Source organism: Pagrus pagrus (genome assembly GCF_965226575.1).
Source record: "Pagrus pagrus genome assembly, chromosome: 12".
In the NCBI taxonomy this organism is placed as follows: domain Eukaryota; kingdom Metazoa; phylum Chordata; class Actinopteri; order Spariformes; family Sparidae; genus Pagrus; species Pagrus pagrus.
Genome location: NC_140196.1, coordinates 5435943 through 5448623, shown reverse-complemented (window position 1 = coordinate 5448623; position 12681 = coordinate 5435943). Strand labels below are relative to the sequence as shown.

At 42.0% G+C, this 12681-nt stretch overlaps 1 protein-coding gene across 1 annotated transcript; it reads left to right on the top strand.

Moving 5' to 3' along the window:
* Window positions 1-97: 97 nt before the first annotated feature.
* On the top strand, window positions 98-10729 carry LOC311266418 (mitochondrial import inner membrane translocase subunit TIM44-like). The gene is made up of 13 exons (XM_084368768.1): window positions 98-204; window positions 1881-1985; window positions 2181-2345; window positions 2465-2545; window positions 3088-3237; window positions 3331-3464; window positions 3597-3682; window positions 3954-4046; window positions 4140-4264; window positions 4945-4995; window positions 5216-5305; window positions 5554-5664; window positions 6004-10729. The coding sequence occupies exons 1-13, from the start codon at window positions 175-177 to the stop codon at window positions 6121-6123; spliced, it is 1341 nt and encodes a 446-aa protein (XP_084224894.1). The 5' UTR covers window positions 98-174; the 3' UTR covers window positions 6124-10729.
* The last annotated feature ends 1952 nt before the right edge of the window (window positions 10730-12681 follow it).

Here is a 12681-nt window from a genome sequence, read left to right as displayed (position 1 = left end):
TGAACGAAGCACGGTTAGGGTACTGGATGTGGGCGGGGCCGGGCCGTCCAACTCTGCCTACATGCTGACAGCTGGCCCCGCCCCAAACCCCTCACCTCTCCTCCTATTGGCCGAGGGGAAGGTCAGCTGCTGCGCCAAGGATGCACGTGCTGCTCCGCGCATTTCAAGATCAAGATGGCAGCCTCCGTGTGTCGGTGCTACGAGGTGAGACGAGCATACACGTCCTTCACTGCAGCTCCTGAGTTTCCAGCAGATAATTTGATGAAGGGAGTAGCAACGCACGGCTTTGTTAGTCGTCCTTTAGCTTCCGGTTACGTCGTTGGGATTTTGTAGGGTGTTTTTAATTCAGCGAAGAGCGCGAGATGTCCGGTAGAAAAGGCCGTGTTGCATCAGGCTGACGGCAGGGATCACCATGTTCTCTCCGACATGTCAACGTCTAACGTTCACATTTTGTTTTAGACTCGTAGGCGGGACGATCCCTGTGTTTGGGGGCTTAAAACTGGTAACATTTGGGTGAAAAGTGAGCCTTTTAGACTGACATGTAAGCAGGTACTGACTCATCGCTTCAGGGACTGGCTGTTATAAAACACAAGCAGCTGTAACAGTGTAACCGTTGGTGTAACCGTTTGTTTAATAATGGCGGTGTTACATCAACATTCTGTGTTAAGCTATCACAGTTAATTGTTAGCTGTAATGTTTAGCTCTTACCCAAACATTAGCATTCAGATAGAGTCTCAAAGTTTGAATGTGTGATTGTCAGTGAAGGTAAATCTATGACCCTTTAAGTCAGGTGTTGGTCCACTGATTTGCTGTCACTCCTATCAGAGTTTGTGACCATTTCCAAACACCATGTGGGCACCATTTTATGTTACACTCCCAAAATAGTGTGCCAAAAGCATTAGCAGTGACATTATAGGTGAAATCTCTGCTTAGGGGTCACAGAGTCTGGTGCAGCAGCCGACTGCACACATGATTACAGTCACACATCTCTCATAATTAAATCCTCTATTGAGATACAGACGGCTGACAAATGAAAAGAAAATCTGAACATATGAATTGAGAAGCATGACTAATACAGATGCTCCAAAACATGTTTACTGCATGAAATAAGCAATCATCCTGTCAGCGGGGCCCATTTGAATAGCTTGTGGATCAAGTCTGCAAGAGGAAAACATTACTTTGACTTTCAAAGGGCACTTGATTCACTTGTTACTGGAGCTCCAGTCATCAGTGATGACTGGAGCTCCAGTAACAAGTCAATTAAATGCCAGTGACTAAAGCGATAGTCCGGATCTGAATGCTTGACCCCTGCAGCGAGGGCTTCAGCAGGCGGCTCTGTTATGCTGTTGGTGGGTTGTCTCCTTCGATGAAAATGTCTCCGAGAGGGTCACTGAATGGTTAGATCTCGACCCAGTTGAACACTTTAATGTGATTTTTGGATAAATGTGTGAGACAGTGCTCTCCATCACTATCATCAAAACACCAAATGAGGGAATATCTTTTAAATGAAAAGGTGTTCGTCCCTGCAGTAGAGCCTTAAGATACCAAGGAGCATTGAAGCTGTTCTCGAGGACTGTGTTGGACCGCGCCTTACTGATACGTTTTGTTTGCTTTTCTTTTAATATGTCACCCATCTCTGTATGCTGTTAAGAAGCCTAGATTAAAATTTTCCTGCGAATGACCAAAACAAATTGTAAATTGGGTTCTTATAAGTAAAAACACTACTCCTGTTTTTCCTGCCTTTCTTCCTTTTTTAATCCTTGCTCACTATTGATGGGTCCTGACTCATTAGTATCCCATTAACCACCTGTCACTCATTCTTCCTCCACTGCAGTGTTGGCAGAGTTGATGTTTGTACTTACCCTGACTCTTCATTGCAGCTGGTTGGCAGACGTGCCTTAGCCCTGTGCTCCCGGCCTCTGGTCTCTACAGCGTGGAGAGGAGACGCCTACAGGTTACATGGGAGCCCAGCTGCAGCTGTGCAGGTACACACTGACCGTTCACCTTTAATAACACATACTCATTGTGGATTATATCATAGAGAACAATCAGCTGTTTGTGTGACTTTAATGTCGCAGATGAAGCAGGACCTCCCCAAAGAAATGTGTGAATAATATGCTCACTCTACTCATTCGTCTGTCTGTTCAACTAAAGTTTTACTTTCTTTCTGCCTCCATTAGGTGCGATATGCATCAGGACGTAAAGGTTTCCTGGGAGAGTTTGTGGACAACCTGCGTCAGGAGTTCAGTAAGAATCAGGAGATGAAAGACAACATAAAAAGGTTCAGAGAGGAGGCCAAGAGGCTCGAGGAGTCTGATGCTCTCCAACAAGCCCGCAGGAAATATGTAAGAACATTATTTAGTTTGTAGCATCTGTGATTTTATTTTAAACAGTGTCTCTATGAGTCATGAAATGAAAGTAATTTATCTGCGTTGCTTATTTTTTTTTTAATTTCCTTCTGTAGAAAACTATAGAGGCTGAGACAGTGAAGACTTCAGAGGTGTTTAAGAAGACCTTTGGCTCCCTGTCAGACACCGTCAAGGAGGTAAGATGTCACCACTTCTTCACGCTCCTGCGCTGTGGGTGCATATGAGCCTTTAGTAAAGTCTGATTATACCGTTTTCTCAATTATCAATACATCTCGAAGGTCATTATGACATTAACTAATTGGATTCAGAGCGTTTTCCCCAGGGCTGCAACTATCGATTATTTTCATTGTCGATAAATCTGTTGATTATGTTTTGGATTGTTTTGTCAACAACCCAAAGACAAGAAAATAAAGAAACATTATTTAAGACAGAAGAAAATATTTGCATTTAAGAGGCTGAAATCAGAAATGTCTTACTTTTATTTGCGAAAAGATAAAAAAGGTTAATTGATGACAAAAATAATTGGATATAAGAGTGGACAACCATTTGATTAATCAATTAATTGTTGCAGCTCTCGTTTCCTTCATGTCTCCCGTTCGAAACTCCCTGGCCTCAAATGTGGTTTCTATAAAAGTGACATACTGTATATTTAATCTCACTGACTGACTAAAAGCTTCTGTCTTTATGCATTTGTGTTGTGTTGGCATGTTGACCGCAGGGTCTCGAGGAGGTGACTCGTACCGACATCGGGAAGAAGATCAAGGAAGGTGTGGAGGGGGCTGCGAGGACGGCCATGCACTCTGCTGAGTCCGTCTCCAAAGGGGGAGAAAAACTGGGCCGAACCGGTGCGTTCAAGGCCATCTCACAGGTCAGGAGACGCAACATAACATCCACAAGTTTCCAAGATTTCACCCTTTAAATGAGAGCATCTCTGGAGGAGTAATACATGTTATCTCTGTAGAGCGTGGAGACCATGAAGAAGGAGATAGAAGTCGGTGATGCGGGGCCTTACAGAGCTCCCTCTCAGCTGAGGAAGAGGAGCGATTTCTCCTCCAAATCAGCTGACAGCGACTCCCGAGTGTTCGAGGCCAATGAGTGAGTGGCGGTTGGAACTAAAACTCCACTTCCTGTGAACACATATCTTCTCTTGGACAGTGTATGATCCCTGTTAATCCATAACTGCACTGATGATGGAATTGATTGTCTTTCTTGTGTTTTGCGTTGCAGAGAGGATATGGGTGTCGTGCTCCACAAGGATTCAAAGTGGTTCCAGCAGTGGAAGGACTTCAAGGACAATAACGTAGTTTTTAACAGTAAGAAAATCCCCTGGATTTATTAGCTCAAGTACTGTGGAATTAGTGTTATATAATATATCACCTACAGTATGCACATGTGTAGTTTCCTCTAAGGGCAGCAGGTGGCACCAGACTCTGTAAAGTAGATTGCATAAACTAATACAGTTCAGGTGTCAAGTGTCTATCCTGACAGAGGCCGGTGTGCAACCACTGCTGCACGTCTTATCCCCCGACAGAAATCAATCAAACAATCGATCCTCATCAGTTTTCGTCCTGTTGTTTCCTACAGGGTTCTTTGAGATGAAGATGAAATATGATGAAAGTGACAACGCCGTCATCAGAGCGTCCAGAGTGGTGACTGACAGAGTCACTGACTTCTTAGGTACAGTAATGCTCCATCACAAGATATAAAGGTATATGTCTGATAATGCTCCGTTCATGGTACTGATGATGTTGCTGGTGTTTATTTTTCTAGGCGGCCTCTTCTCTAAGACAGAGATGTCCGAGGTGCTGACGGAGATCGTGAAGGCGGACCCCACCTTTGACAAAGACTCTTTTCTCAAACAGTGTGAGAAAGACATCATCCCGAACATACTGGAGGTAAACGGCTTCTTCTACTCTCTGGCTGCTTCTCTCAGCCTCTTTAGTGGAACACCCTCAGGTATTGAGCTACGTAAAGACTTATTGATGAGGGTCTTGCTTCATTAAATGTGAACTTTTACAGCAGATCGGAATCGGTAAATTAATTTGTGACTTCTCCTGTTAGAGCCAATAAAAGCCAGGCTGCAGCTGTCAGATTTTAAAGCAATTTCAGCAGCAAAAGACATAATCCAAATGATTGATGGCAGGAAACACTCAATGTGTTGTGTCTTTCCCAGTTACAGAACAGGAGAAAGTTACAAGCATATCATTTTGAAAAAGGATTGGCATGTGGTTTAATGAAATGAAGATCTGGGGCCTCATTTAAAAAATTGTTCTTAGATTTATACTTGTTCTTAGTCTTCAAATAATTTCTCGACAATGTGCTTACGTTTGATTCATAAAAGAACAAAAAAACTTTGCTCAAGCAGGTTTGTAAGAATCCCATTTGTAACTTAAGCACCTGTGATCTATACATTTCAAGACAAGACAAGACCTTACCATGCAACTGTCTGGTGAAACGGTGACTGAAGCATAATTAAATTATACACAGAATAAGTCAAATGTACTGCTTAAGCTGTCTGGAAATATCCCTCTGTTGTAATCAATCATCAGTAACAGTGTCACTGTCCTTCCTGCAGGCTATGATCCGTGGAGAGCTGGACGTATTAAAAGACTGGTGCTATGAGGCTGTAAGTTCAGTGCTGCAGTTTGATACTTAATCAACTCTTTGTGTTTCACCCCCTAGTCTTTAAACATCTCCTAACGTAATTACTGAGGATAAATGCTGCCAGGAGACGTTGTGTAGCACTTTCTGTGTCTGTTTTTGTATGCAGCTTTTGGAAAAAAACGCTTAATTGTCAACTGCATATTTTATCATGTGTCATGCCAAATGTGTGTTTTCTGTTGCAGACGTACAGTCAGCTGGCTCACCCCATCCAGCAGGCCAGAGCGCTGGGACTCCTCTTCCAGTCCAAAATCCTGGACATTGACAACATAGATGTAAGTGAATCACACCAGCCATCACACTTTTTGTTGCGAATTTCCAAGAAATACTTGCTATTTTTTCCTAACTTTTCCTTCTCTCTGTTCAGCCTTTTCCCTCTTAATGATAATTCAGTACATTTACACGGACAAAAGCCGACACTATTTATTGTTTCCTCGCCTTTTAATAAACCAAGTTTCTGTAGAAAGCTGCAGTAACTCTTGTTATGTGTGTTCTTCTCATTTAATTTGTCTGTACATTGTAGCTAGCGATGGGTAAGATGATGGACCAGGGCCCGGTGCTGATCATCACCTTCCAGGCACAGGTCGTCATGGTGATCCGTAGCCCCAAAGGAGACATTGTGGAAGGAGATCCGGTGAGTAAACTCATGATCGCTGCACCAGCGTAGGGAATCTAATATAAACGGTGTAATTGCAAGGAAGTAAACAACTCAAAATTAGATCAGCACTCTGCAACACATGTCCCATTTCCATCTGTCTGTATTACTTTAAACATAAGTGTGAAATATCTTATATTAATATTAACATGTTGCATTTAGTCTGCCTAGCAGGTTGCATCACACATCCTCATCACAAGCCAAATCTGAAAGACGCTCTAGTTCTAGAAATTTGAACTTAAGTCTAGGAAAACCCTCCACCCTCTTCATACTGTCTCTCCATGGCTGACCCTCTGCTCTTCTCCCCCTCCTCAACAGGGGAAGGTCATGAGGATGATGTATGTGTGGGCGTTGTGTCGTGACCAGGAGGAGCTCAACCCCAACGCGGCCTGGAGACTCCTGGACATCTCCGCCTCCAGCACCGAGCAGGTCCTCTAGGACGAGGAGGAGGAGGAGGAGGAGGAGGGGGGACGCAGGTGTACAGGTCGATACAGGATGCACTAACTGTGAAGAAGGGCAGGAGATACGAGGATGTGGCCGGAACACATGCACGTACTGATTCACACATCTATACCATCAACATCTGAAGGCAGAGTGCGTCCATGCTCCTGTGTTACGCCAGAGACTGCATTCTCACACGCTCATATTTGGTGTAAAAATATACATCAACATAGAGATAAACTGCCAACATATAATATATCAATAGAAAACTGTGCTTCCACCAATATGTGTGTGTAGTGTTTTGCTCTGGTTAGCTCAGCGTTCGTGCCTCCAGGTGGAGTGTAAATACAAAACATTTACATTCATTTGAACAGATGGAGCCAACGTTTTCCACTGACTGGATAAAAGAGGAGCCTGTGCCATTTCCCCCTTGTTTCATCCAGTGGTACGGTCCATACTGGCCCGGAGAGAAAATGGACAACGGGACTGTGATTTGAACCCTTGGTCACGAGACAATAACTGGGTTTGAAGCTAAACACTGACTTTGTGAAGTAATGTAAACGGGATATTCAAATTTGGGCCGTGGGCTGGAGCCTGTCGCAGCAACCAATATATATGAACGGTTAAAAGGGGCAATCCACCAATTTGATTCAAAGTCACCTCAGATTGGGCTTCAGACTTGACACAAAATTCAGCTGTGGTGGTTTCTACGTGGTTCCTGCTGGCTTTCACGCCAGAAAAGTTCATACAAATACAACAGGGATTGACCGATCATCAGCTTGGCCGACTGTCAGATCAGAAATTCAGCATTTTTCGGATTATCAGAATTTGTGGGGGTTTTTTTTGTTTGTTTGTTTGTTTTTTATTTGGTCTTTTTTGTCCCATTCCCAACAGATGAAATTAATTTAAAGATGAGCTTCTTTTGTCTGTAGTCACTCACTCAGCATTCCACCTACAAAGCAGTCTGATTGGTTACATGTCAAGACTGAATAATCTGAATCTGCAAAGTAACTAGTAACTAAAGTTGTCAAATACATGTGGTGAAGTAAGTAAGTAAGTACAATATTTGCCACTAAAATGTTGTGCAGTGGAAGAATAAAGTAGCAGAAAATGGGAATACACTAGTAAAGAACAGCACTTCAGTAAATTGTACTTATTTACTTCCCATCACTAATTATTTTAAAGTTTGATACTAAGATATTGATTATCGGTCTCCTTGGTTTCTGCCCTAAAAACATTGTATCGGCCGATCCCTAATGTACAACAAGTACGAAGTTTGAACCATGTATAATATGATCTGTGTATGCAGGGTCCATACTTTATATGTGTGCTGCAGCTCAGAGAGCCCAGTGCATTACAACCTGAGAAAACCTGTATGTTTTCTCAGGTCGCAGTGCGTCGGGCCCGCAGTCTCTGTACAGTGTGTAGGAAGAAATGTATTGCATCTACAGCTCTTAACCTCGTTGTAAATATATTAAATGTTGAGTGCTGCTTCTGTGTAAGCTCGGGTGGGACCACTTCAGATGTGTCATCATGGCAGCTCTATCGTTTCGAGGATCATTTGCCATCTCATGTTGCACATTGTTCAGCTGTACAAACATGTCTGGTTTACTTTTGTATGTGGCTTCTCAGCGGGGCGGTGCTGAAGATGAAGACTTGAATGAATGAGTGAATTACCGAACGGTTGTGTTGACTGTATTTAACATTTATTCTGTGTCCACGTGGGTCTCTGTTCACGTGCTGCTGAAGACTGAACACATTATGATTGTACTGTAACTCTTTCCTTGTTCATCTAATCTAAATCTAAGACTCAATCCAGACTTTACTTAGAGATAAGATCATGTCCTCGTCAGAGTAAGGTTTTATGAATAACTACTTATATGTGATTTTCTGCACAAGTCATACGCACCTGGTCCAAATGAACAGGTCGTTATCGGGCTTCAGCAGAGCTTGATAACGAGCTCAAAGAGTCCAGAGGGCCAGGATTGAAAAACACAATTGAAGAAGTAGCTGCCATTCTTCTTCTCCACTTCAGGGGCTCTCTTCCAGCCAAAATGTCCTCTTTGAACACAAAATACAGCTTCATCATTAAAAAATTAAGGTTGCCAAGACATCCAAGACGCTAAATGTTTTTGATTTAATGACCATATAAGCTTTCCTCCATCACCACTACCTGCAAGGCTCAACACATCACTACTATCCAAGCTTCTTCAGAGTTAGTGTGAATAGGTGTTCAGCTTCATGTAGGACTGCACTGCATTTTTATCCCTTGATTGGGTATAGATTTCCATTGTCAATCCACTGCAGGCAGCAGGGCGGATGCTTTTGACACACTTTTGACACAAAATCTGACTTTAATCCAGTGGCTGTGAGGAGAAAACAGTGAAATCTGTCACCACTTGTTTTGTTTTATGTCACTCAAACTGCATAAAAGCAGGTAAAAGTACAGGTTTAACCTATCACCATATTTCCTGTCTGTGCTATGCCCAACATGGAAGCTTAGACTGATAACAGCAGCTGTGATAACAAGTATTTAACAAACTGCAGCGCTCCCAATGATACAGGTCAGCAGACAGAACTTGAAGAGTGCAAGAAAACGTAAGTCATATGGTCGTATAAAAAGCAGAATGCAGGTGAATCAACCAAAGGGAAAAGCACATAATGGATAAGAGGCAGAATACAAATGTTTATTTTGTACCACTCCCAGAGTGGACAAAGACATGATGCGATTATAGTCAACCTAGATCAGGTGTGCAATTGTCAGGGCTTCAAATCTTTTGGACAGTGAATCCAAGGGTGGGAGTCGCCATAGTCATCCCTGTGCTAGACTCCTAACGTCACATCAACTTTAATAAAAGTTAAAAATACAACAAAGTACAACTACAAGGACCTCTCAAGTGTGATAAACATTATAAATACAGTAATTCATCAGTGCCAAAAGGCAAACGTATAAAAAAACAACAGAACACTGACCTCTGTTAGAGTTACAAGGATGAAAGTACAGAAACAAACATCGGTCAAGTGTGACAAATCATAGGAAGCATGACAAACTCAGTTCTTCATTAATGCCACGAGGCTCTGCTGTGTTCAGAGTGTGAATACAGCAGTGAGTTGATGATCTCACCACCTCTAGCAGAGCGTGAGATATTTTTCTATTCCCAAAATACTGTAATGATGCTGCAGAGACGTGGTTAACCTCTGCATAATGTCGGGCAACATGCATACTACTGCAGTGAATGAAGGTTTTAATGGAGTATTTTTTACCAGTAGGTGAATGTCTAAGTCACTGTGAACAGTGGAAAAAAAGCTGTTGGTTGATTAGACAGCCGGGAGGCAGTGTCAGAGTGAACCAGCCTGTCTCTCAGATAGCAGCAGCGTGTAAATGTCACCAGTGAAGGCACAGAGCTCATACTGTTGGGTCACTGTTGAGGACTTTTCCAATGTTGAAGGATGATATTTTTTATCCCGCCTGCTGCAGGAGAGTACTCCTGTCTATCTATTTCATGTTGAAGAGTCCCTGTGTTCTGGTTTATGTCGGTCAAACAATAAGATCTTTGAACACAGCATCAAGGTTTTTGCTGGATACAATAATTCTCACGCTCTCCTGGAGATGGTGACATCATCAGCTCCCTGCTGGATTCACACTCTGAACACAGCAGAGCCCCTTGGCATTAATGAAGAACTGAGTTTGTCATACTTCCTGTAATTTGTCACACTTGACAGATGGCTATTTCTGTACCTGATGTACTTTCATCCTTGTACCTCTGACGGAGGTCATTGTTCTGTTGTTTTTCGATACACTGGCCTTTTGGCATTGATGAATTACTGTATTTGTAATGTTTCTTATATTTATCACGCTTGAGAGGTTCTTGTATTTGTGCCTTATGTAATTTTAACCTCAACCAGTTATCTTATGGTAACTGCACACCTGAGCCAGGTTGGCTTTGATTGTTTGCCTCACGTCTTTATCTACTCTGACTCTGATGAAATAACAGCAGTGTCGAAAATGTTTGTTCGTTTGCGCAACTGAAGGCAAACCATTTCTTCTTAAAAGGTTTGCTGTTCTCGAGCTGAGAAGCACCCGATCCAGCTGCATTTACTGGAAGATGTGTGGAGAACCTTGTTTCTATAGTTCACCCCTGTTTGTTTCACATTGAGGCCACTGACCGTCCTGTTGTACATATCAAGTCAAACATGCTGCAGCCTTTGCTCTTTAAGTTTACTGGATGAAATCTGTCTGTTAATTTCTGTGATTATTTTTCTTTCTATTTGATCAGAATGAAGATAAATCCTTCAGAATGGAGTTGATCAGTTTGCATCAAGTGATTACAGATGTCAATAAAATATACGGTATCAATAATCGTTAAGAAAAAGGACAAGGTTAGCTTGAGAAATGATCCTTTTGTTTCCAGATTTTCCCATTATTACCATGGTGTATAGGCATTTTCAAGTGTCCCACTAGGGTTTACAAATGACATCTGTCCTTCAACTTTACATGAATTATTTCACCTTTGAGTTTAGAAGAATAAATTCATGATTTTTTTCTGTTTTTGTCCAGTAATATGTCTGTCTGCAGAATAAAGAGTGCTGTTTTATGACTTGATCCGTCCAGGCTTCGTCAGAGTCAGCAGCTTTGTATGCACTGTGTATGTTCGTGCTCACGAGAGAAAATTAAACTGCACGTTGTGTGTGTGTGTGTGTGTGTGTGTGTGTCCGTTGTTTTCTCATTTCAAAACTGACATGCTTTGATTGATGTCCATGGATCTGGCCATTGACACTGGTTGATAAACCTATAGATTTGGTAGTATAGGGATGATAGATCAGGCTTTAAATAACGCGTGCCTGTAGATTCACACACAGGGCCGATATATAGGAGACCTCATCCCACAGCTGTCTGCTGTGATGAATGACTGGGGACGTCCTTACACTAACTAACCTCCTTCACTCGCCCAAAGTCCACTCGCTTCTCTTGACTGAGGCTGTAACCCGCCGATGTGTGAACAAACATTAGCTCCTGGAGCTAAATTAACTTGAGTCCCACACATGGTTTCATTTCTTTGTGCAGCACAAGTTAACAGCCCAACGTTTAAATCACAGGATATACATTAGTGCGAGCATCCCTGTGGAAAAAGTCCATGTTTCCCCCTGAGCAATGAGCACGTTGATTGCATGTGATTGAATGGAGTTGGATGGATGCACTGGCACAACAGCAGAGGAGGCCTTGGAGGCAGTACAGTGCTTTCTTTTCTCTACCTCTCTAGTTATTACAGTGTGTTCCTGGTGACACACTACTATGTATACACCACACTGTACCCTATAGCCCACATAATAAAAAGCTTTACTGTGTTGTGTATGCAGCTTCAGACCATTATGCAAGCAGATTTTCAGAGTTTGCATGTCATAAAACCTATATTACCTTTTAACATTTGTTTCAGTCTGAATTGATTCAGTCATTTTGGTACGAGGATGTGTTACTTTGATCAGAAAAGGTTCATCTATATCTCTCTTTTAAGGTCAGAGTCTGCAATTCTGATACCCGAGCTGAAATATGTCTTAAAGGAAGTGTTACCTCGAGGGATACACTCAAGGAAACGCAAGTTCAAGTGCCCCACGATCATTCTTCATGTGGCTCTAGGTTTCAGTAACCCAGATTCACCTGCTGTCACTGGGTACAGACATCCTGCAGAGGTGACCTACGTCTGCTCCCTGGGCCACAGCTCGACCTCCCGCAGCGCCATCTGTAACAACAAGGAAAGTGATGAAAATGTTGAATTTCATAACCTCACAGGTTGGAGACTTTTATCAATTAGGACCTCAGTGGGCGTCCTGCGGAAACACTGCTCAGTGTGATTTGATTATGAGCCCCGTCAGGACACTGTTACAATCCACTGACTATTAATTAAACCTACGAACGGCAATCTGTCCCGGTGTTTGTACCGTTTTAATTGTGTCGATTAATTATTTCTCACAGCGAGTGTCTGGAGCTAAACCACAGGTGCAGTCAGGTTGAATCACCTGTTTTGCTCCACATCTTGATAACTTGTTTCTTGCAGGTCAACAAAACATATAATACAGTCTGATATAAGATGTAACTAAGCCATCTTATGCAACCTGCAGTAATGACGTCTTTCTCCAAACTTCTCGAACTGAAAAAGGTTTTGGGTGTACCTGCTTTTTTCCCCCCAAACAAAACACTACAAAAATATTATTTATGCAGGAAAAAAATATGTTTTTTTTATACTTCATCTAAGTATGAACCTGAAAATTAGCTTAATCTTTAAGGTAAAAAAAGTTACATAATGTTGCTTTAAGTGCTTAATTTTCTCGTTGCAAAAAATATGTGTTTATGCAGGCTATATATTCTGTCTATATAAGAATATCGAATGATATGTCAATATTGGATTTTTTTCTCCCTATTATCGGTATCGTGTCAGCCCCAAAAATCCAGTATCATCCGGGTCTAATTTCTATGAAGAGATTATATCTTTCAAGGAAACTTGCTCATAAATTTAAAAACCTTAAAACAAAGAGTTACTTTTTTATTTATGCTGTTTC

Coding starts and splice junctions, on each gene's coding strand:
- LOC311266418 (XM_084368768.1), top strand. CDS start 175: ATGGCAGCCTCCGTGTGTCGGTGCTACGAG. Junction 205..1,880: donor CCGTGTGTCGGTGCTACGAG/GTGAGACGAGCA, acceptor TCTTCATTGCAG/CTGGTTGGCAGACGTGCCTT. Junction 5,665..6,003: donor ACATTGTGGAAGGAGATCCG/GTGAGTAAACTC, acceptor CCTCCTCAACAG/GGGAAGGTCATGAGGATGAT.